Below are 23,287 nucleotides of genomic sequence, written 5' to 3' on the forward strand. Positions count from 1 at the left end.
TTTATCCGCTTAGAAAATCCACATTGTTTAATTATGTGTAACTATACTTTGTAGTGGAACACTTCACGTAACCATATTTAAATAGGGAAAACGTGGAAGAGCTTGGTAGCTTCTATCTTGACCTGTTTTGGAGCTATAGAGGAGAGAGGGAGAGGCTAAATGCTAACGCCGTCTGTGCTGTGTTTACGTGACTGAAGGCACGGGGGAAGATCAGACAGGTCCTAAAGAACTCGTCAAAGCTAAGGTAAGAACATATCTCAGTATGTAAAACGGTGGCCTTTAAACTAAACAAGTTACTTAGTTCTGCTTTAAATAGAGAAAACGTGGAAGAGTTCGGTCGCTTCTAACTTCACCCCCGTTTTGCCCCATAGAGGAGAGGAGGAGAGGCTAAATGCTAACAACATCTTCGGTGTTTTTGCGTGACTGAGCGTAAAGACCAGACAGGGACACATCAACTCGTCTAAGCTCAGGTAAGAACATATCTCAGTGTGGAGAAATGGTGGCCTGTCCCTTTAACCTCTTACCACCCGCCAAAACCAAATGCATTCTCTCCTCTTTGCCATTGTCGTCACTTTTTATGTATTTCCCTTATGTGTTTTTGTCACTTTTTGATTACTTTTCTGCTGGATTTTTGTCTTTTTTCTGCTGGATTTTTGTCTTTTTTTTGCTGGATTTTTGTCATTTTTTCTGCTGGATTTTTGTCTTTTTTCTGCTGAATTTTTGTCTTTTTTTTGCTGAATTTTTGTCATTTTTTTCTGCTGAATTTTTGTCTTTTTTCTGCTGAATTTTTGTCTTTTTTCTGCTGAATTTTTGTCTTTTTTCTGCTGAATTTTTGTCATTTTTTGCTGGATTTTTGTCATTTTTTCTGCTGGATTTTTGTCTTTTTTCTGCTGGATTTTTGTCATTTTTCTGCTGGATTTTTCTCACTTTTGTGTTGAGTTTTTGTCATTTTTTGTGTCACTTTTTAGCGTTTTTTTTTTGTTGCGTGTTCATCCTAATTTTCTTCTCGTTTTTTGCTTCTGTTTTGAAGAAGCTTTTAGATTTGGAGAATTTGGAGAAAACATGTTCAGGTGGGAGTCAAGAGGTTAAGCCGGTGTGGGGAAAATACAGTGAGACAAAGACGAGCTGCAACCGACAAAACTTTGGTTGACGCTGCGATTGTCAGAAATGAGGACGTCCGGTCACCCTAATTTAATTCCTTCTCATTTCGCCCACGTTTCCCTCATACTTTACCATCACCACAGACGCAGTCCCGCAGCGCAGGCAGCAGTGGCTTTCCTTCAGCATTTCTCTGTACCCAGTGGACTCCTTTTCCTCCCCTCTCTCCTCTTCCTCCCGGGGCAACACCCAGCACAGGGCGCCCAGGGTCAGGGGCCGCCTCCGGGTCAACGGCACCGAGCAGGACGTCTGGACGAACATCTGCACCGCGTCCAAAAAACAGCGCCCGAAGAAAAGCAAGTCCCAACCTCTCGATGCTTGTCAAGATTTGCTCGATTTAGTTCATGATTTCAAAACTTTCAGGCCTTTGCAAAGATGGAGAATCGTATTGGGCACTGCTGCATCATGGGAAATGTAGTTCAAGGTCCATTCTTAGGTATATCCCTCCTCTGCAAACTAATCTTTCACTTGTAGAACTAGTCCAAAAAAGTCTTGCGTCTTGGCTGGAGTGTTAAAGCGTATCCATTTATCCATTTGTATGTGAACTTGTGAACGTTAAAATCCAAGAAAACAAATTTATTTTCATCCAGTACTTTGTGAACTGCCACTATTTCCATCCTTTAAGGCGAGACACTGCAGGATGAACTCCGTCACGTTCAGATTTGAGGTTTCGGGGTCACTTTGAGCCTTTAACGTTTGCTGATCTTCACTATAAGACGCTTAAAGTCACTCCTGCAGACTCCCACTTTTTCCATATCTGAACATCTGATTCCTGACTCGATTTGTAAAGCTTCGAACCCCCAAAAGATCAGGGCGAGACTGGCTTAGTTAGTCGTAGATTCCTTTAGCAATAACAAGACCAAAGACTTTAACCTCTTAACTCCCACCTGGACGGATCCCATTTGCTCCAGTTTGGCTTTACCCTAATCAAAAAGCTTCTTGGGGAAAAAAGCACCAAAACAGCCACAAAGAGTGAGAAGAAAACAAGGATGTAAACGCAACAAAAATGTGACAAAAATTATACAAAAATTATACAAAAATGTGACAAAAAAATCAAAATAATTCAACAAAAATTCAACAAAAATTCAACAAAAATGTGACAAAAATTCAACAAAAATGTGACAAAAATTCAACAAAAATGTGACAAAAATTCTACAAAAATGTGACAAAAATTCTACAAAGATTTAACAAAAATTAAAAAAAAAATCAAAAAAAATACAAAAAAAAATCAAAAAAAATTCAAACAAAATGTGACAAAAACTCAACAAAAATGTGACAAAAAAATATCCGTTTTGTGGGTCTTAGCTTTCAAACGAGGTGTGACACAGACCGATATAATGGCCAAAGAGGACAGTATGCATTTGGTTCAGGCGGGCGGTAAGAGGTTAAAAACTCTATTACAGGATTTACACGAGGCTAAAATGGTTCTAAATCTGCCAAAAAGGAGTAAATCTCAGCCTGAGGGAAGACTTACTTATCATGGCTTCCTGTGTCATTGATTGTGCAGCCCTAATAACTACTTTATTCAATATCCATCATCCAGTTTTCATCTCCACGACACGTACAATCCCCCAAATCAAACTATCCAAATCCGGCTCTTCACATTAGTCCATTATTTCCCTGTTCACCTGCAGTGTCTCCCTGAGGTCAGTGCTTTTATTTCCATTCCATGTCGCGGTAAAAGCTGGCGATGTTGTCGTTTCTGTCCCCCAGACTGTTTGTGTGGACTAAACCTGGATTAGCCGCGGGTCACGTGGCGCAGACGGAGGGGATTGTGGGTAAAGGGAAGGGTTTAGGCGAGGTGCGGCCGGTGGAATTATGGGAGGATGTCAAAGGGTTAAGAGGCTAATCGGCGTTTACTACGAGCAATTAGCCTCGACGTGTGAGGAGGCGGAGAGAGGAGCGAATCGGGACTGAACCGGTTTGAGTGAAGTGTGAATCTGAGGAAAGGGAGAGTTACCTGGTTTGTCGTCAAAGGCTCGTCTGACGTTGACATCGGAGTCCAAGAGTCTGTGGAAAAACGAGGCAGAAGAATGATTCATAAGGATCATGGGACAGGGTCAAATGAGTGGATTTTCCCTTTTATTTTACTGCACTGCATCCATGAGTGTTTAGTTGATAGTAAAAATCAATATTCCATCTTTATTTATTGTTGCAGATTATGTCAAAATCTCGAGTCTCGTCTCGTGGAATTTGACCCGGAATGATTAAGTTTGTTCAACCCCTTAACTCCCACCTGAACCGAGCACATTTTCTCCAGTTTGGCTTTACCCCAGTCCAAAAGCTTCTGGAAAAAAGGTGTGAAAATAGCAACAAAACTGAGACGAAAACAATGATGGAAATGTGACAAAAAAGTGACGAAAAATTGATGACAAATAGACAAAAATGTCACAAAAAGAAAAGAAAAGAAATTGACAAAAAATGACCAAAAAAATGACAAAAATGTTACAAAAAAAGGACAAAAATTTGATGAAAAATTGACGAAAAAATTACAAAAATGTGACAAAAAATGACAAAAAAAATTATCAAAAATATGCTACAAAATTGACTAAAAATTATTAAAAATGACAAAAAATGTGATTAAAAAATGGACGAAAAAATGACAAATAAACTTACAAAAATGAGTTGAATACCCAACAAAAAAATGATGGAAAAAAAATCTGATGACGTGAGGAAAAAGATCCTCTCGGTTCAGGCGGGAGTAAAGAGGTTAAAGGGACGAGATGGAAGTTTTTATACTCGCTACTGCCACCTCAGGTCTTACATGTAACTGCAGTTTCTATATTAAGCTCATGCATGACGGGACTTCGGACTCGTAACAACTTTCTGAGTGACAGTGCAGGATTTTAGAGGCAGTTGTGGTGAACAGGTCTTGGCTCATTCTACACATTAGGACATGGCTGGAACATGTAGGGGGAGGAAAATATAAAGGGACAGAGGGATATTGTACACCCCCCCCAATCATCCCATTTACACTTGCATTACCCCCACAGGGACTACGGAAAGGATTTATTAAGGTAAACACGTTACTTCGTACTGATTTAATCATTAGATCAATGTACTTGATTTCATGCAATAAGGCACTCCCTCCAGCAGATGCCGCCCTAGGTATTCATTTATTTATTTATTTGACAGGGACATAATGTGTTGCACAGACAAGCCGCCTTGCTTGCCTATGCCCAGGGCCTTCAGTGTCTGTGTACACTGATGTATGAATGAGTGCGTGAATGGCTCAGTGACATTAAATTTACCCCAGTTGCCAATTATTACACTAGCAACTTTCTATACCTTTTACTTTGAAGGTCTGGACCTTTATTTTGAAATCCATGCCAAAATATGACAATATATGGATAATTTTCAATACCTTCTACATTTGTTACTGTAGTGACACCAAATTTACACTAGTTATCAATTATTATACTGGCAACTTACTACAACCTTTATTTTTGGATCTATTTTAGAAATTTACGTCAAAATATGATTTATCGATGGAAAATTACTTGAAAGTTGGTTGTTGTTAGCTGTCGCAGTAAGCTAAGTTAGCGAGTTAGCGGGTTAGCCGCTACAGACGGATACAAAGTAATAAGAAAACTGTTCTCCCAACATAAAAATAAAGATGAAAACTTTTCCATGGAGCATCAAACATACTCTGATTGGCTTATTTTAGACAAAATATGCTGCCAGTTTTATATTTTGGATGTATATTAACCTCTTACCACCCGCCTAAACCAAATGCATTCTGTCCTCTTTGGCTATTATATAGGCCTGTGTAACACCTCATTTGAAAGCTAAGACCCACAAAACTGAACTTTTTCCTTGCGTTGTTGCTGTGTTGTGTCACCTTTTTGTTGAATTTTTATTCTTTTTTTTGTTGAATTTTTGTCACTTTTTGTTGAATTTTTGTCACATTTTTGTTGCGTTTACATCCTTGTTTTCTTCTCATTTTTTTGTGGCTGTTTTGGTGCTTTTTTCCCAAGAAGTTTTTTGATTAGGGTAAAGCCAAACTGGAGAAAATGGGATCTGTTCAGGTGGGAGTTAAGAGGTCCAGGATGTAATGGAGTAAAAGACAAAAAACAAAAACTCGACTCGAGAAAAGTTCAGATCCTCAAAACTCTAAGAGTCTCAGTCAGAGGAGAGACCGCGGTGATGTTGATATTGTGTTAATTTCAGCCCTTCAGTCGTACCTGTGTCACATGACTGGCTGTCCCGCTCCTGATTGGCCGGCGCGGGGTCAGGTGACGGGCGGCGCCTCCGCACGGACAGCAGCAGAGTCCTGTGGCTGAAGACGCTCGGGATCAAGTCCAGATCCAACCGGGAAACGGGCGCCGCGTTCACCGACAGAACCTGGTCTCCCACACGCAGCCCTGAGGGGGACCAGACCGGGAAGCTGAGTGCATTTTTATTTTTAATAAACGTTTGGTCACTAAAAGCTGACACTATTTCCAAACAAGTGTAGATATAAAGCTTTTAAGGACATTTAAGGCCTTGATTCATGATTATTTCTGGAGAAAAGCTTCTGTTTATAATAAAAGGTGTCTCGGTTCAGACCTTGATTCGCCGACAGTCCGTTTGGATCCACTTGACTGATGTAGATGTGGCTCCGCCCCTCGGCATCGACCTGACCAATCACAGCGAAGCCTGCAACAGGGGACGGTCAGGGGAAGTTATGATCAGGCGATTCTCAGTGAAAAAAAAGTCGCTGTAGTAAAGTGAGTGAGCGGTTGGTGGTGGGAAATTGGCAGCCTCGTTTCCATCAGTCTACCCCAGGGCGGCTGTGGCTATGGAGTTGTTAAGTGTGGCATGCTTCCGGGTCCAAACTGCGGTTCCATAGACAAACATATGGGGGGGAAAAAAACCTTTTTGGCGACGAAAGCTGAATAACAGATCATGGATTAACCTCTTAACTCCCGCCTGAACTGAGAGGATCTTTTTCCTCACGTCATCAGATTTTTTTTCCATCATTTTTTTGTTGGGTATTCAACTCATATTTGTAAGTTTTTTGTCATTTTTTTGTCAAATTTTTGTCATGTTTTTGTCACATTTTTGTTATTTTTTGTCACATTTCTGTCATTTTTTTGTCAATTTTTTATCCAATTTTTGTCACATTTTTTGTCACATTTTTGTCAATTTTTGTCAATTTTTTATCACATTTTTGTCACATTTTGTCACATTTTTGTCATTTTTTTTGTTATTTTTTTGTCAATTTTTTGTCCATTTTTTTTTAGTTTTTCGTCCATTTTTTGTCAATTGCTTGTGACATTTTTGCCCCTTTTTCATCAATTTTTCGTCACATTTTGCCACTGTTTTCTCACTTTTTTGTCACATTTCCATCATTGTTTTCGTCTCAGTTTTGTTGCTATTTTCACAGCTTTTTTCCAGAAGCTTTTGGATTGGGGTAAAGCCAAACTGGAGAAAATGTGCTCGGTTCAGGCGGGAGTTAACGGTTAAATGTATTGGTTTATTTTGTTGATAAATTAGTCACCAAGAGGGGAGAGGGGAGAGGGGATTTTGGATCTTGTTTAGTTTGAGAGTGAATATGACCATGTGCAGCATTTGAGAATACAAATACAGTATACACATGCTTTTCAGTCATGTGACTTTTGTTGTTATGGCGGCCATTTTGAATACCGAAGTAGCATTATGCAGTACTATACATGTAACAATATCTTTACTCAGGATGAAAATGAAAGACAACTGATTAACAGTGGCATTTTTATATAATCGTAATCAATGCTCATGTTTATGTGAAGAAACCAGTGGGTCAGTGTTTAAGCTGCTCAAGATGTTAGCATGCTACCGGCTAGCATTTAGCTTCAACAGCTCAGCTCTGACCTCTCCAAGAGAAAGCCCTGAACCACACTCCAAACATCTAGCCTTGGAAACAACATGTGACAGAGGTATTTCCTCAGTGTCATAGACGTGAGTCACACATGTGTTTAACGTGTTGAAGCCATTGACAGTGGATTGACAGTTGCTAACCGGTAGCATGCTAACGTGGCTTTACCCCAGTCCAAAAGCTTCTGGAAAAAAGCTGTGAAAATAGAGACAGAACTGAGACGAAAACAATGATTTTGTGGCAAAAAAGTGAGAAAACTTTGACAATAAAGTGACAGAAAAAATGTGACAAAAATGACAAAAAAAAGAACAAAAAATGACAAAAAAAGAACAAAAAAAAAGAACAAAAAATGGGGGGAAAAATGAGTTGAATACCCCCCCAAAAAAGATGGAAAAAAAATCTGATGACGTGAGGAAAAAGATCCATTTAGATGAGTTTTGTAGATCTTAGCTTTCAAATGAGGCGTTACACTGGCCTACTGGATTTGGGTAAGGCTGAACTGGAGAAAATGCTCTCGGTTCAGGCGGGAGTTAAGAGGTTAAACACTGACTCCGACTGAGACTCTGTCGACATGACAAACTGTAAAAATCGCAGAGAAAGGTTTTCTGTTTGCTTTTTGATGTGTTAATTTAGTCTTCAGAGTGAAGCAGATCTTCAGTAAATCCTGCTGTAGCTCCACAGACAGAGCTGCCACATCTGCTGGTTTCTTCACATAAACGTGCGTCTCTGTTGTGTTGTGTTTTAACTGTTATCTTCTTGAACAATGATCACGAGTATATAAAAATGCCACTGTCAATCAGTTCTCTTTCATTTCACCCTGAGTAGAGATACTGTTAGATGTTGTAGTACTGCATAATGCTACTTTATTCAAAATGGCCGCTGGAACTATGTGTGATGTCATTGGAAACGCATGTACACCAGAAGCAGGAGTCGTCAGTAGTAAAGGGAGCAGTACCATAATCGAGATGTGAGCTGGTTCGACTGAGCTGCAGAGTCAGCTCCTCGTCTTGTTCTTCCTGGACCTAAAGGATGAAAATAAAATAATTCGATTTTTATTCACTATTTCTTTTTTGTTTTCATGAATCTGTGAAACTCCGCTCGGGACCGAAGTGAAGAGGCTTTGACCTGAGGCGTTGGCAGAGGTCGATCGTCGCCGTGTTGATTCTCCGTCGTTTTCATTGACGTCTTGAAGCTCCGCCTCTTCCTGATGGTTCGTCCAATCAGAGCCCGTCGCTCCCTGGTCTGGCCAATCAGATCGCGGTTGTGTCGTCTCAGCGCGGCCTGGTCTCTGCTGCAAACCTGGACAGATCGAGTATGTTTCACTTTGACACTAAAACTACGTTAAGCAGGTTTTAGTGGCTGTAAAAAACATATAACAGCCTGTTTTTTGTTTTTTGTCTCACCAGAGCGTGGAGCGTGGACACGTTGAACAGTCCGAGTTTTCCCAGCGTGCTCTTGGAGGCGCGTGAGGCGGCCGACAGCGGGTTCTTGGGGTTCGGGAGCTCGAGGCCCTGCAGGCTGCACAGGTACGACTTAAACCTGAACAGGTCCATGCTCAGGCCCTCCATGCTCTGCTCCCACTGGCTGATCTGCAACGAAACGAAACCAGTTATTAACCTCTTAACTCCCACCTGAACGGATCCCATTTTCTCCAGTTTGGCTTTACCCTAATCAAAAAGCTTCTTGGGAAAAAAGCCACAAAATAGCCACAAAGCCACAAAGAAGAAAACAAGGATGTAAACGCAGCAAAAATGTGACAAAATTCAACAAAAATGTGACAAAAATTCAACAAAAAGTGACAAAAAACTCAACCCAAAAGTGACAAAAACTCAACAAAAATGTGACAAAAATTCAACAAAAATGTGACAAAAACTCAACAAAAATGTGACAAAAATTCAACAAAAATTCAACAAAAATGCGACAAAAATTCAACAAAAAAATGACAAAAATTAAACAAAAATGTGACAAAAACTCAACAAAAATGTGACAAAAATTCAACAAAAAAATGACAAAAATTCAACAAAAATGTGACAAAAACTCAACAAAAATGTGACAAAAACTCAACAAAAATGTGACAAAAATTTGACAAAAATTCAACAAAAATGTGACAAAAACTCAATAAAAATTCAACAAAAATGTGACAAAAATGTGACAAAAACTCAACAAAAATGTGACAAAAATTCAACAAAAATGGGACAAAAACTCAACAGAAATGTGACAAAAATTCGACAAAAATTCAACAAAAATGCAACAAAAATGTAACAAAAACTCAACAAAAATGTGACAAAAATTCAACAAAAATTCAACAAAAATTCAACAAAAATTCAACAAAAATTCAACAAAAATTCAACAAAAATTCAACAAAAATGTGACAAAAACTCAATAAAAATTCAACAAAAATGTGACAAAAATTCAACAAAAATTCAACAAAAACTCAACAAAAATGTGACTCAGACTAATGCTCCGTCCACACCAAACTCGATTTGGGCGTCAAAAACGCGCGTCACGCCCGTTGTTGGACGCCTGTGCTCATTCAAGTCAGACGCTCGTAACCAAGCGTCAAGACGCTCTCGACGCGCGTCAAGAGCGTCGTCGTGGAGCGCGTTGGGAGCCGTTATCAGTTATCAACATGGATGACATAGAGAGAGTGGCTTGGCTTTTATTGCTTCATAAAGCCAGACAACGTCGTCTACGGGCTCGTCGGCGCCGTGTCTGGATTCATGAGATCGTCCGAAGGCGTTCTCAGTTTGGCGAGTTTCACCATTTGCTCCAGGAGCTGCGCTCGGACGAGAGTCGCTTTCAACGGTACTTCCGCCGTTTTTAATCCTGGTGTTTAGATAAAGAAGCACTGATGTGTCTTTCTAAAAAAAAAAGTCCCAGAGCGGCTGTAGCTCCGGTTCACAAAGAAGCTACGTCCGTAACTTGTGACTTGTTGACATCTGTGGGGCTGGCGTAGAATCTGCCCCGGTGGCTTAGCTACAACGTACGTCACTATGGGGAGAAAGCTCCTGATTGGTCGACGCTCGCGAATTTCGCCAAAAAGTTCAACATTTCCCAACTCGAGCGTCGGCCGCGCTCAACGCCCTGGAGGCGCGTCAAACGCTCACCAAGCGTGAAAAACCTCAAAACGCGCCGCGGAGGAGGCGCGTGACGCGCTGCGGGACATCTTGACGCCCCCCGGAGGCGCGTCCTCCATGTATTTTAAATGTAAACCTGACGCTTTGGAGGCGCCAAAACGAGTTTGGTGTGGACGGAGCATAACACCACGCCCCCTAAGACTAACACACGCCCCCTCAGATTAACACCACGCCCCTCAGACTAACACCACGCCCCCTCAGACTAACACCACGCCCTCAGACTAACACCACGCCCCCTCAGATTAACACCACGCCCCTCAGACTAACACCGCGCCCCCTCAGACTAACACCACGCCCCTCAGACTAACACCACGCCCTCAGACTAACACCACGCCCCCTCAGACTAACACCACGCCCCCTCAGACTAACACCACGCCCCCTCAGATTAACACCACGCCCCCTCAGACTAACACGACGCCCTCAGACTAACACCACGCCCCCTCAGATTAACACCACGCCCCTCAGACTAACACCACGCCCCCTCAGATTAACACCACGCCCTCAGACTAACACCACGCCCCTCAGACTAACACCACGCCCCCTCAGACTAACACCAGACCCCCTCAGACTAACACCACGCCCTCTCAGACTAACACCACGCCCCTCAGACTAACACCACGCCCCCTCAGACTAACACCAGACCCCCTCAGACTAACACCACGCCCCTCAGACTAACACCACGCCCCCTCAGACTAACACCACGCCCTCTCAGACTAACACCAGACCCCCTCAGACTAACACCACGCCCTCTCAGACTAACACCACGCCCCCTCAGACTAACACCACGCCTCCTCAGACTAACACCACGCCTCCTCAGACTAACACCACGCCCCCTCAGACTAACACCACGCCCCCTCAGACTAAAAATAAATAAATATATAAAATGTCCAGATCGTCATCTATTTCACTTCTGTTCATCACAGAGCTCCCAAAATCACATATAAGGTGTATTAGAGAGTCTAGTTTTGCTTAAAAAAACACAAATACAAGTCTTAATATAAGTAGATGAAAGTTTGCCAGTTTGTTAATAGTGGACTTTAATAACAGCAGCACGTTTCAACCTAAAAACAGTTTTCATCACATGAGTAACTGTTAAAATGGGAAAGAAACCACTCTAAAGTTCTATCTATCTATCTATCTATCTATCTATCTATCTGAAGTTCTGCATGTGGAGTGTAGTTTGAAGAGTACATTGGTGTTCTTTTCTTTCCTATGTTTCACAGTGAGGGATCTGAGTTTCTGAATCATCGTGTCCGTTGTGGCGGGAGCCTCTCTGCTCATTTGGAGTTGATTAAAGTCGTACAAACCACGACTGTTTATGCTGCGGCTTCAGCCCGGAGCCAAACACCGAGCGCTCAGACTGCTTTTCCCTCAGACCCAGCTCCGTCTGCCCTCGCTGTCTGTGCAGGAGGAGTGTGTGAGGCGCAGGGAGGCGCAGGGAGGCGCACAGATGTGGAGACTTCCTGAGAACCCGGACCGACCCAGGACAAAGGCAGGAAAACAAGGCTCGAGCGGGGGGAGAGTTATGTAACGGCGTCTGGGAACAGGGGGATCACGTGCACCCTCCAAAAACAGGAGCCTGTCCCAGAGCCTGTCCCAGAGTCAGTCCCAGAGTCAGTCCGGCCCCTCCCCAGCCCCGGACCCCAGAGCATTATGGGAGGGGACTGGCTGCTCGTGTGTAACAGGGTGGTACTGGAGAGCAGGGGGAGGGTGTCAGCGCTTTTGGAATTCACTGAGGCTGGAAAGTGAAGAGATGCCCCAAAACAGAACAGTTATGGATAAAAAGTAACAGGCCCTTTGAATATTTATGAAAATGAGGCTTTTTCATCTGTTTTTTCCGAGATGCAACACGGTGGCGCTCGTGCCTCACAGCTTGAGGGTCCTGGGTTCGTTTCCCACCTGGGCGGGGCCTTTCTGTGAGGAGCATGTACTGCAAACATGTACAATAGGTGAATCCTCCAGCCAGGTGATTCTGAATATCAGCCTGACTCTACATCTGGAGATGGGTCTCCGGGCGCTGCTCCTTACGGGTCGTCCCAGCGGAGTCGAAGGATGGGTCAAATGCAGAGGACAAATACCATTGTACAGTTATTGTATAATGACAAATAACTGTTTTTAACTTAACCTTTATAAAAAACAGAGGCATTAAAGCAGAACTAAGTAACTCTTGTCCCTAGAGGCCATAAGTGCAACTGCAGGTGTCGTAGCAAGTTACGATTTTTTAACTTTTTATTTGTCCGTGAGAGTAAATCCTACGCTGACAGAAAAGACAAAGGGACAGAGGGATATTGTTCATCCAATTATACAATGGAGATCATTTTTTTACTCAAACTTGGCTGTAAATACTGTTTAAGGGCGCTAGCCCGCAGTTAGCTTTGCCCATTAGCCTGCTAGCTTCTTCTTTGTGATTCCATTAGTGTGTATTGGGGCCTCTGACCTGGTGGCAGTCAAGTTGCAATTGTGGTTTTCTGGTCAGAGACACCAGGGGGAGATGAAAGACCCTCCAATCATCCCATTAACACTGGGACAGGGATTTATTAAGGTAAACACGTTACTTAGTACTGCTTTAAGCCCTTTATTCATTGTAATAAACACAAACAGTTTAAGGCAACTGTTCAAAGACATGTAGTGGCAGTAGTAGTTATACTGCCCCGTCTCCTCCTACAAAGCCTGTTCCTTAAAAGGTCAAAGAGGCTGGAAGCCCCGCCCTCGCAGGGCGGGCGGATCGACAACAAGCATCCAGAGAGCTCCAGAGCCTGTCAATCAAAGATTTAGGCGTCCTCTTTTTATTTATGATACTAAAAAAACAGCGCAGTAAAAAACGAGGTCCAAAGGAGGCCAGTACGCTCCTGAGGTGGTAGTGCTAGTAGTAGTAGTAGTAGTAGTAGGAGTAGTAGTAGTAGTAGTAGTAGTAGTAGTAGTAGTAGTAGTAGTAGTAGTAGCAGTAGCAGTAGTAGCAGTAGCAGTAGTAGTAGTAGTAGTAGTAGTAGTAGTAGTAGTAGTACCTGGGCCTGCACGCTCCTGCGGTTTTCCGTCTCTGTGATGAGGCTCAGTTGGAGGGCGGCCATTTTCTTCACCCTCTGCTCCTCCTCCATCCTCTGCGACAGGAAGTGGACGCGCTCTCGCAGGAAGTCCAGCGTGTCGCCGCGGTGACCGCTGCTCCTGGAGGCCGTCGCCGCGGCAACCGAGTGGACCGAGGTGATCCAGGCCTCGAGGTCCGACTGGGAACCGGCCTGAGGAGAGAAGCAATAAGGCACTTTTGTATTTCCTGTTTAAAGCCACACAGTTTAGACAGAGGACATGTGTGTTACCATGGTGATTCCAGGTCACGGCTCGGCGTGTTTTAATGTCACTCGAGTCTAATTAGTGAAAACCTGATGTTGTTGTCAGCGTTGCCATGGAGATGGACGCGATCAATGTTAAAAAATCAATGGGCCATAATAATAAACACTGAGTAAGAGCTCCTGTTTGTCCGTGTTCTTCTTCTTCACGTGGATAACCAGATATAGGGAGGCACCGATACCACTTTTTCTAAAACCGATCCGAGTACGAGTACTTTGATTTAAGTACTTGCCGATACCGATCCGAGTACAAGGCATTTTCTTCAACATATTTACTTTTTTCACAGCAGATTGGTTTGTAATTAGTTAATTTACTCATGTACATTTCCTTATGTAAAGTAGGCGACACATTTAAGAAGAACATTAGAATTGTGCTGATGCCATTTATTTTTTTATCTTTTATTTTCATTCAATATAATTTTTATGTCTCTGTCCATCATAGACAGAAAAGCCCATGTCCAAAAGCTCCCAATGCCTGAGCTTTATTCATTTATGTATTGTTATTTAACAATAGTATTGAGATGTTTCTTAAATGGTCTCTTTTCGTCTTTACTTCAGCTCCTGTAGATTTTCTCGTGTGTTTGTAGTAACTTAGCGAGAAGCTACAGCGTTTTCATTGTTCTGCTGCAGCTCATTTTGGCTCAATATAAACATGCTGTATGTCTTTAATTTGGATTTTCTGAGGACTTTTTAGTCGCTGGGTTAGTTTTTCAGATGAATAAACCCCTGGGCTTAAAACTACGTCAGAATGGCCAAAACTGCTAGCCGCGAGTTAGCAACGTTAGCCTGTATGTTGTAAACACTGCAGACGCTGCAGCACTAACAACATTAGCTCTGGTTAAATCCAGCTCAGACTCTGGTTTAGAGAGCGCAGTCTGTAATAAAGTCAGCTCTATGTGGATTATTGTGTTTCCACTAAACAATTCTCAAGTTTGTTGCTTCTTCTCTCCTCAGCTGAGAGCTGCGCCTCGTAGCTGCGCCTCGTAGATGCGCCTCGTAGCTGCGCTGGCCGCACTTCAAATGGTATCGGTTTCTGGTATCGGGACCTCATGAATGAGTACGAGTATGAGTACAAGCATGTGGAGTTTGTGAACGGGATGAAAACTCTGTCTCTTGTTAATGTGTTCGTCAGGCAGCAGATGTTGTTGTGGCAGCTCTTCTCCGCCGGATTAAAAATAGTTTGTGGACTTCTGTGGACGTGTTTTCTTAGAGACCCAGGGGGGGCACAGCGAGAGAGGGGCCCCAAGTCAGAGGCGTATCTGACATCTGTCCAGTGGAAGAGCTGGGGGGCAGGGTCTGTGTGAGGGAATCTCCGGGGGTTTAATGCTCGGCCGCTCGCCGCTCATTTACACAACAATAACAAGCACCTGTCAGAGCGGCGGGACAAAAGAGTCATCCAGGTCCAAACTACAGACGAGAACTGTGGCTGCAATGTCCAGATATTGTTCCTCACGTCATCAGATTTATTTTCCATCATTTTTTTGTTGGGTATTCAACTCATTTTTGAAACTTTTTTGTCATTTTTTCGTCAATTTTTTAATCACATTTTTGTCACATTTTTGTCATTTTTTTGTCATTTTTTTCTCAATTTTTTGTAATTTTTTTCTCAATTTTTGTCAATTTCTTGTGACATTTTTGCCACTTTTTAATCAATTTTTCATCACTTTTTTGTCAATGTTTTCGTCACTTTTTTGTCACATTTCCATCATTGTTTTCGTCTCAGTTTTGTTGCTATTTTCACAGCTTTTTTCCAGAAGCTTTTAGATTTGGGTAAAGCCAAACTGGAGAAAATGTGCTCGGTTCAGGTGGGAGTTAAGGGGTTAAAGAAGTAAACTGGAATAATTACGATATTGACTTGTTTACCTTCATAAATCCTCTCTTTGGTCCCTCTGGGGGTAATACAAGGGTTAATGGGATGATTGGAGGGTCTTTCATCTCCCCCTGGTGTCTCTGGCCAGAAAACCACAATTGCAACTTCCCTGCACTGGGTCGGACTCACCAATACACACGAATGGAATCACGAAGAAGAAGCTAACAGGCTAACGGGCAAAGCTAACTGCGGGCTAGCGCCACTTAAACAGTATTTACAGCCAAGTTTGAGTGAAAAAACTGATCTCCATTGTGTAACTGGATGAACAACATCCCTCTGTCCCTTTGTCTTTTCTGTCAGCGTAGGATTTTATTTATTTATTTTCCTTCCATTTCATTTTCTTTTGCATTTGTATCATTTGTTTGAGGTGAAACGACCAAGAAACTTCCTTTAAAGGCACACTGCGTAACATTTGGACCATCAGTTCAAAACATGCTCTTAATGACCAGCTCAATACAGAACATGCTGTGTCTGCAGTGGGTAATCAAAGAATGGATTTGGATGAGAACCAAACCTGTTTGAATCTCAAATTCTCCTGGTTTTAGTCACATCTCCATGGAGACGAGCTGGAGACGCGCCCACTTCCAGTAAAGTTAGTCATGTCTTAGCCGCTAGCAACAAAAAACCTGTTTGTTTATATATTTATGAGGTATTTTTCAATTATGAAAATGTCATAAAATAGATGCTTGTATTTCAATTTTATTTATTGGGTAAAATTCTACGCGGTGTGGCTTTAACTACAAAAGGGCGGAGAAACACAAAACAGTTTCTCTTATTTTTTTCCATTTTTTTATTTATTACATTTTGATAACCAACAGCATTAAAGGGATTTTTCAGGATTTTTGACATAGGGCCTCATTTCCTAGTTATCCAGAGTGTTATTTTTTTTTTGTAATTCTTGCAGTTCTTATATTTGAAGAGTTTCGTGGCGCTAGGCTAGTGCAAGGCTAGCGCATTTTTATGGTATCAGCTAGCCTGCATTAAAAACAGTCTGACCCGCTCCACAGAGCACCTGAGGCAAATCACTTATAACACCGGACTAACCATATAAATAAAACCATTTTGCATTTAAAATACCTTATATTTGAGCAGCATCAGCTTTGTGGTTGTATAAGCTACACAGCGGTGAAGTGATCTGCTAGAAAATAGTCCCTCAAAATGCGATCGTTCATGTGATGCAGGTCAGTTATATTCCAAACATGATTCTATGGACACAGACATTTATATGGTTAGTCTGGTGTTAAAAGTGATTTGCCTCAGGTGCTCTGTGGAGCGGGTCACACTGTTTTTAACCTCTTACCACCCACCAAAACCAAATGCATTCTCTCCTCTCGTCACGTTTTATTTCCCTTATGTGTTTTTGTCACTTTTTTATTACTTTTTTGCTGGATTTTTGTAATTTTTTTGCTGGATTTTTGTCACTTTTTTTGCTGGATTTTTGTCACTTTTTTGCTGGATTTTTCAACAAAAAAAAATCTGGATTTTTGTCATTTTTTGCTGGATTTTTGTCTTTTTTCTAATGGATTTTGGTCTTTTTTTGCTGGATTTTTGTCACTTTTTAGCGCTTTTTTGTTGCGTTTTCATCCTCATTTTCTTCTCGTTTTTTGCCGCTGTTTTGAAGAAGCTTTTAGATTTGGAGAATTTGGAGAAAACATGTTCAGGTGGGAGTTAAGAGGTTAATGCAGGCTAGCTGATACCATAGAAATGCACTAGCCTTGCACTAGCCTAGCGCCACGAAACTCTTCAAATATAAAAACTGCATGAATTACAAAAAAAAAATATCTCCATAAATCAGCAACACTCTGGATAACAAGGAAATGAGGCCCTATGTCAAAAATCCTGAAATATCCCTTTAACCTTCAATATAAATATTACTTTTCGGTACTTGCTTTCGATACTTAAATTTTTTCAATACCAGTAGTTTTTGGTAAATGCAGAAAAACAAAGCGACTAACTCGTGCCAAAGTATCTGCAGCACTTGTGTTTTTTTTTACCACAGTGCTGATGTACTTCTGCCATTTTCTGCATACTAAAGCGCAATTAAAACGAGTTGTTCCTGAAAGCTGCCGTTGCCATGGAACACGCCTGCCCGGTTACGCAGAAGACTCCGCCCGCGAGCGATGTGCGGTCGGTGACTCACGGCGCCCAGAGGAACTCCCCAGCTCTGTGGTGCTTCTTGCATAACTTCCACTCCGGCATCTGAGGAATGTACGATGGGATATTTCGCCCGACACAAACCAACAGTGTGCGGAGCGTGAATATAAATACGCACTTGTCATGCACAGCTGCAGAGACGGGAGGAACGAGGAACATCCACAACAAGTGTCAGACGAGCCATAACATTCTGACCACCTGCTGCACGAATGTGGATCACGCAGCTTTCAGTTTAGTCTGATCATTAAACTATCATTCATTACACCTTAATCATTTATCGAAGGCTTTTCTGCTTTAACCTCTTAACTCCCACCTAAACATGTTTTCTCCAAATTCTCCAAATCTAAAAAGCTTCTTCAAAACAGCGGCAAAAAACGAGAAGAAAATGAGGATGAAAACACAACAAAAAAAAAAACGCTAAAAAGTGACCAAAAAATGACAAAAGAGCAACAAAAAAGTGACAAAAGAGCAACAAAAAAGTGACAAAAGAGCAACAAAAAAGTGACAAAAATCCACCAAAAAAAATGACAAAAATCCAGCAAAAAAATGACAAAAATCCAGCAAAAAAAAGACAAAAAATCCAGCAAAAAAAGGACAAAAATCCAGCAAAAAAATGACAAAAATCCAGCAGAAAAAGACAAAAATTCAACCAAAAAAAAGACAAAAATCCAGCAGAAAAAATGACAAAAATCCAGCAAAAAAATGACTAAAATCCAGCAGAAAAAAGTGACAAAAATTCAGCAAAAAAATGCCAAAAAAACAGCAAAAAATGACAAAAATCCATCAGAAAAAGACCAAAAAAAAAACAGCAGAAAAGGACAAAAATCCAGCAAAAAAAAGACAAAAATCCAGCAAAAAAAAGACACAATTCCAGCAGAAACAGACAAAAATCCAGCAAAAAAGTGACAAAAGAGCAGCAAAAAAGTAATAAAAAAGTGACAAAAACACAAAAGGGAAATAAAAAGTGATGACAATGGCAAAGAGGAGAGAATGGATTTGGTTTGGGCGGGTGGTAAGAGGTTAACATATCACTGTGTGGAAACCCTCTGTTTTAGCTTTTAAAGTCGTTTCCAATCAAAACAAACCCGTCTTGCTTCATTCATGTGAGTAATCGCTGAGGCATCTGTCTGAAACACTTGGTTTGGATCATTTCAGGGACAAATTCTGCATAATCGTGGCTTTAACACACGTGTTTGAGTGTGTGGGTCTATAATGTGTCATGAGGCTATGTCAGGGGTTCCCAAAGTGCTGTTCGGGGGCCAAGTGAGACCAATTGTTTTTGTTGTTAAATTGGCACAAATCGCCAGAGATGGTCCTTTTAACCCCTTAACTCCCACCTGAACCGAGCACCTTTTCACCAGTTTGGCTTTACCCCAATCCAAAAACTTCTGGAAAAAAGCTGTGAAAAAGCAACAAAACTGAGACGAAAACAATGATGGAAATGTGACATAAAAGTGACGAAAAATTTATGAAAAAGAGGCAAAAATGTCACAAAAATGTCACAAGAAATTGACAAAAAATGACAAAAAAATGACAAAAATGTTACAAAAAAGTGACGGAAAATGTATGAAAAAATGACACAAATTTGACAAAAAAATGACCAAAAAATGACAAACATTTGACAAAATGTGCCAGAAAAACTACAAAAATGTGACAAAAAATTTATAAAAAAAATTGACAAAAAATGATAAAAAATGTGACCAAAAATGACAAAAATTTGATTAAAAAATGATGGGGAAAAAATCTGATGACGTGAGGAAAATGATACTCTCAGGCGGGTTCAATCACATAGCACCAGTCTATATCACACTACAATGATGACCAAACCTTCTGTTGGTCTGTAAATGCAGTAAATTAGAATAACTGCCTTGTATAAAATGTCTCTCTCAAAATGGCTGTAGTGAATGTCTTGAAATAGGCCTCTGTCTCTTTAAGAACCTCTGAGCCTTTCCGACATGCCCCCTCCACACGCTGTCTGTGGCATCAGTGGGGAGGGGGTTCTGCTGAGGAGCAGTGGTTGGTTACTCGGCTGGTGACGAAAGCTCGGAGGCGTCTCCAGGAGGTGGGGGCGTTCCTAGGAGGACTCAGGCAAACCTATCCCTAAAATGGCCGCCATCAGAGTTTTTACAGATTACTCAAAAATACGTGAATGTGCCAAGGCAACACTTCAGGCATGTTTTTAATGAGGGAATGACTTAATAACATGATGTAAAGCTTGAAAAAGTCCATTTTGCATAATACACCCCCTTTAATTCCAAGTATGATAATTGTGCATTAATCCCCATGTTTCACACATTTCCTGCCATTAGAGATGAACCTGATATTGTAAATGTGCAGACCTTCCACGCAGTATTTAAATATGATATCTATGTATTTATATCTGTTTTAGTATAGATATCGGATAAAGCATCGTACTCAGCCCTATACATGACCTAACTGGGTGTTTTGTTTAGAAGTTTTTTAAGATTTGACTGTATTTTGCACATTTTTTAGAGTATTCAAACCTTTTGACCTCTGATTTGTGTAATAATATCATCTTCCAAATCATTAAAAAAATCCTGAGGGCCAGAGCGTCCATGCTGGAGGGCCATATTCGGCCCCCGGGCCTGCCGTTGCCCACCCCTGCATTAAAGGCTGTCGTTCCTCACCTGCAGCAGGTAGACGTGTCCCGCGGCGCTGCTCAGGCAGAAGACGTTTTCTCTGGAGGGGTGTTCGGGGACCGGCTGCACCAGACTGTCCCACACGCGCAGCTCCATGACGGGGCCCGGGTCTCCCTCGCGGAGCTCCGCCACCGGGTCCAGACCGGGACAGGAGAAGAACTGCAGCCAGCAGCCCCTCAGCTTCACCCAGAACTTCCTCCACTTCCTCCGCGGCGCCAGCTCCAGCTGGTCTCGGCTCAGTTTGACCAGAGGTTTAATCCAGATCCAGCCGGCTCTCCGGACCACGCCCCGCTCCAGACTCCGCTCTCCTGGCCCACGCCTCAGCCCCTGCTCCTCACGGTCCACAGAGTCCCGGTCCGAGGACGTCTGAGCGGAGCCTAACGTGGATCTGGACTCCAGGTCCTGGCGGAAGTTCTGATAGACGCTGAGACGCGAGTCTGGAGCGGCCTGGGACTGGGTCTGGGTCTGGTCCAGGTTTGGGACTTGGATTTGAGGTAGGGCTGAGTTTTGGAGAGGGTTGAAGGACCAGTTGCTGCTGAGGTCTGGGTCCTGGAAGAAGAGGAGAACGTTTAGACCTGGGTTTGTCCCTAAGATAAAGTCTTTATCTCACTTGAATTCAGTTGGTTTTGTTTTGTTTTATGTTTTGTTTCATATCATTTTATTTTTACTTCATTTATATTTGAAATTTTATGTACATTTTAACATTTATTTTTTATTTATTTTCATTTTTTTGGCTTGTTTTATATTTATATACTTATTCATTGTTCAGGTTTTTAGAATTGTCAACAACAAAATATCATTTTTCAATAATATCACGATATATCATGATACCCAGTATTGATACTTAATCAAAGTATTGATACTTAATCAAAGTATTGATACTTAATCAAAGTATTGATACTTAATCAAAGTATTGATACTTAATCAAAGTATCAATACTTTATCTTCGCTGAAGGTTCTTGAGTCGTCTTCTGTGCTCTGTCGTTGAAGTGTCGAACGATATCGATACTTTAAATCAGGGGTAGGCAACGTCAGGCCCGGGGGCCGAATCCGGCCCGCCAGCATAAAACCTTTGGCCCACAAGAGGATCTCAATCTCAGAGCTCAAATACGTGATAAAGTATTCTAAAATGTGGAAAGTATGGTCAATATTTTCACATTTTCCGGCAAAACATCCCATTAGGTCATATATATGATGTACAAAACTAATATTTGTGGAAGAAAATGGGCTACCCAAACTACCCCTGCTTTAAATACTGATGAGTTAAGTTAAAAGGATGAAATGTCTAGAGACCACTGGGATGGAAGTAAAGGCGTCATGCTGACCACACCCACAGGGTCATTACAAGGTCAAATACACACAAATATCCCCCCAAAAATGTGCATAAAAAGTTGCATAATGCACCTTTAAGATAAATTTATGGCAAGTAATGGTATTTTAGGTTTTGAGCATTGTCATGGTTGAGTTTTCTTTCTTTTTTTTCCTCTGGCTTTTATGGTTTCTAATCTTTACATTATCCCCCCTCACTTCCTGTTTAGCCCACATCTCTTCTCTGATTGGTCAATTCTCACCTGGACCCGCCTCTTCTTGATCCTCAGACTCCCCGTCCAGTCGCTGAGTTTCCTGATCCTGCTCTTGAACGCGTCCGTTTTCCGCGGCTCCTCCCTCTCCCCAGACGTCCTCGCCGAGTCCGTCCAATCCCGGGCCAGGACCAGATCCGGCGACGAGTCCGGGCTCTGGGAGGAGACCGGACTCGGGGTCTGGAAGGACTCCCCAAACCCGCTGTCCTGGTACGAACTGCTGCTCAGGTTGTACTTCTCCGCCTCCTGTAAAGTCTCCTCCGAGCTCAGGCTTCCGTTTTTGACGCTCACGAAGTCGTTGTCGCGTCTCGCGCTGGGCCAAGAATCCGCAAACACGTTACTGGATAAAACTCTCCCAAAATCCGCGTTTAAATCCACATTTTGAGTCCGATTTTGGCTCCTCGTTGGCTGATTCTGTTTCCTGCAGCTGCGGCCGCTCTTCTGCTGACTCCGCCCCCACCAGGTGTGTCCAGGCTGAAGCTCCGCCCCTTCACAGGTAACGTTGCTGTCGGCGTTTCCCATGGTTATCTGAAAAAAACAGAGTATTTATATTATATTGTGACTTTTAGATTTGACTATAGATGTTTTTGTATGAGTCTTTGTATTTAAAGCAGTACTATGTAACTTGTTTATCTTAATAAATCCTTCCCGTAGTCCCTCTGGGGGAAGTACAAGTGTTATTGGGAGGATTTGGGGGGTCTTTCATCTCCCCCTGGTGTCTCTGGCCAGAAAACCCCCCTTGCAACTTTCCCTGCTCTGACCCGGATGCGCAATACACACTAATGGAATCACGAAGAAGAAGCTAACAGGCTAACTGCGGGCTAGCGCTACTTAAACAGTATTTACGGCCAAGTTTGAAGGAAATAAATGATCTCCATTGTGTAATTGGATGAACAATATCCCTCTGTCCCTTTGTCTTTTCTGTCAGGGTAGGATTTACTCTCACGGACGATTAACCCCTTAATCCCACCTGAACCGAGCACGTTTTCTCCAGTTTGGCTTTACCCCAATCCAAAAGCTTCTGGAAAAAAGCTGTGAAAATAGCAACAAAACTGAGACGAAAACAATGATGGAAATGTGACAAAAAAGTGAGAAAACATTGACAAAAAAGTGATGAAAAATTGATGAAAAAGTGGCAAAAATGTCACAAAAATGTCACAAGAAATTGACAAAAAAATGACAAAAATATGACAAAATAATTACAAAAATATGGCAAAAAAATGACAAAAATGTGACATAAAATGACAAAACATTTTTTGACAAAAATGTGATAAAAATTGACGAAAAAATGACAAAAATGTGACAAAAATGTGACCAAAAATTACAAAAAATTGACAAAAAATGACAAAAAATGACAGAAAATGTGACAAAAATGTGATAAAAAAATTGACGAAAAAATGACAAAAATGTGACAAAAATGACCGAAAAAATTACAAAAATGTGACAAAAAAATTACAAAAATTTGACACAAAATTACAAAAAAATGTGACAAAAAAATGTGACAAAAATATGATGAAAAATGTACGAAAAAATGACAAAAAATGTGACAAA

General features: G+C 41.7%; 1 protein-coding gene across 1 annotated transcript in view; it reads right to left on the reverse strand.

Moving 5' to 3' along the window:
- LOC306975090 (rho guanine nucleotide exchange factor TIAM2-like) overlaps positions 1-22,261 on the reverse strand; it is a 36,542-nt gene extending 14,281 nt beyond the window's left edge. Inside the window, exons 1-10 of the mRNA XM_079572511.1 lie at positions 21,728-22,261; positions 20,145-20,705; positions 13,137-13,364; positions 8,398-8,583; positions 8,120-8,293; positions 7,950-8,016; positions 5,707-5,796; positions 5,343-5,522; positions 3,119-3,168; positions 1,234-1,419 (exon numbers count right to left, since the gene is read on the reverse strand). Coding sequence (XP_079428637.1) covers positions 1,234-1,419; positions 3,119-3,168; positions 5,343-5,522; positions 5,707-5,796; positions 7,950-8,016; positions 8,120-8,293; positions 8,398-8,583; positions 13,137-13,364; positions 20,145-20,705; positions 21,728-22,258 — 2,253 coding nt within the window. The 5' untranslated portion in view covers positions 22,259-22,261. The remainder of the gene's footprint in view (positions 1-1,233; positions 1,420-3,118; positions 3,169-5,342; positions 5,523-5,706; positions 5,797-7,949; positions 8,017-8,119; positions 8,294-8,397; positions 8,584-13,136; positions 13,365-20,144; positions 20,706-21,727) is intronic.
- Positions 22,262-23,287: the final 1,026 nt, after the last annotated feature.

This window comes from Gobius niger (assembly GCF_951799975.1).
Source record: "Gobius niger genome assembly, chromosome: 15".
Classification (NCBI taxonomy): Eukaryota; Metazoa; Chordata; class Actinopteri; order Gobiiformes; family Gobiidae; genus Gobius; species Gobius niger.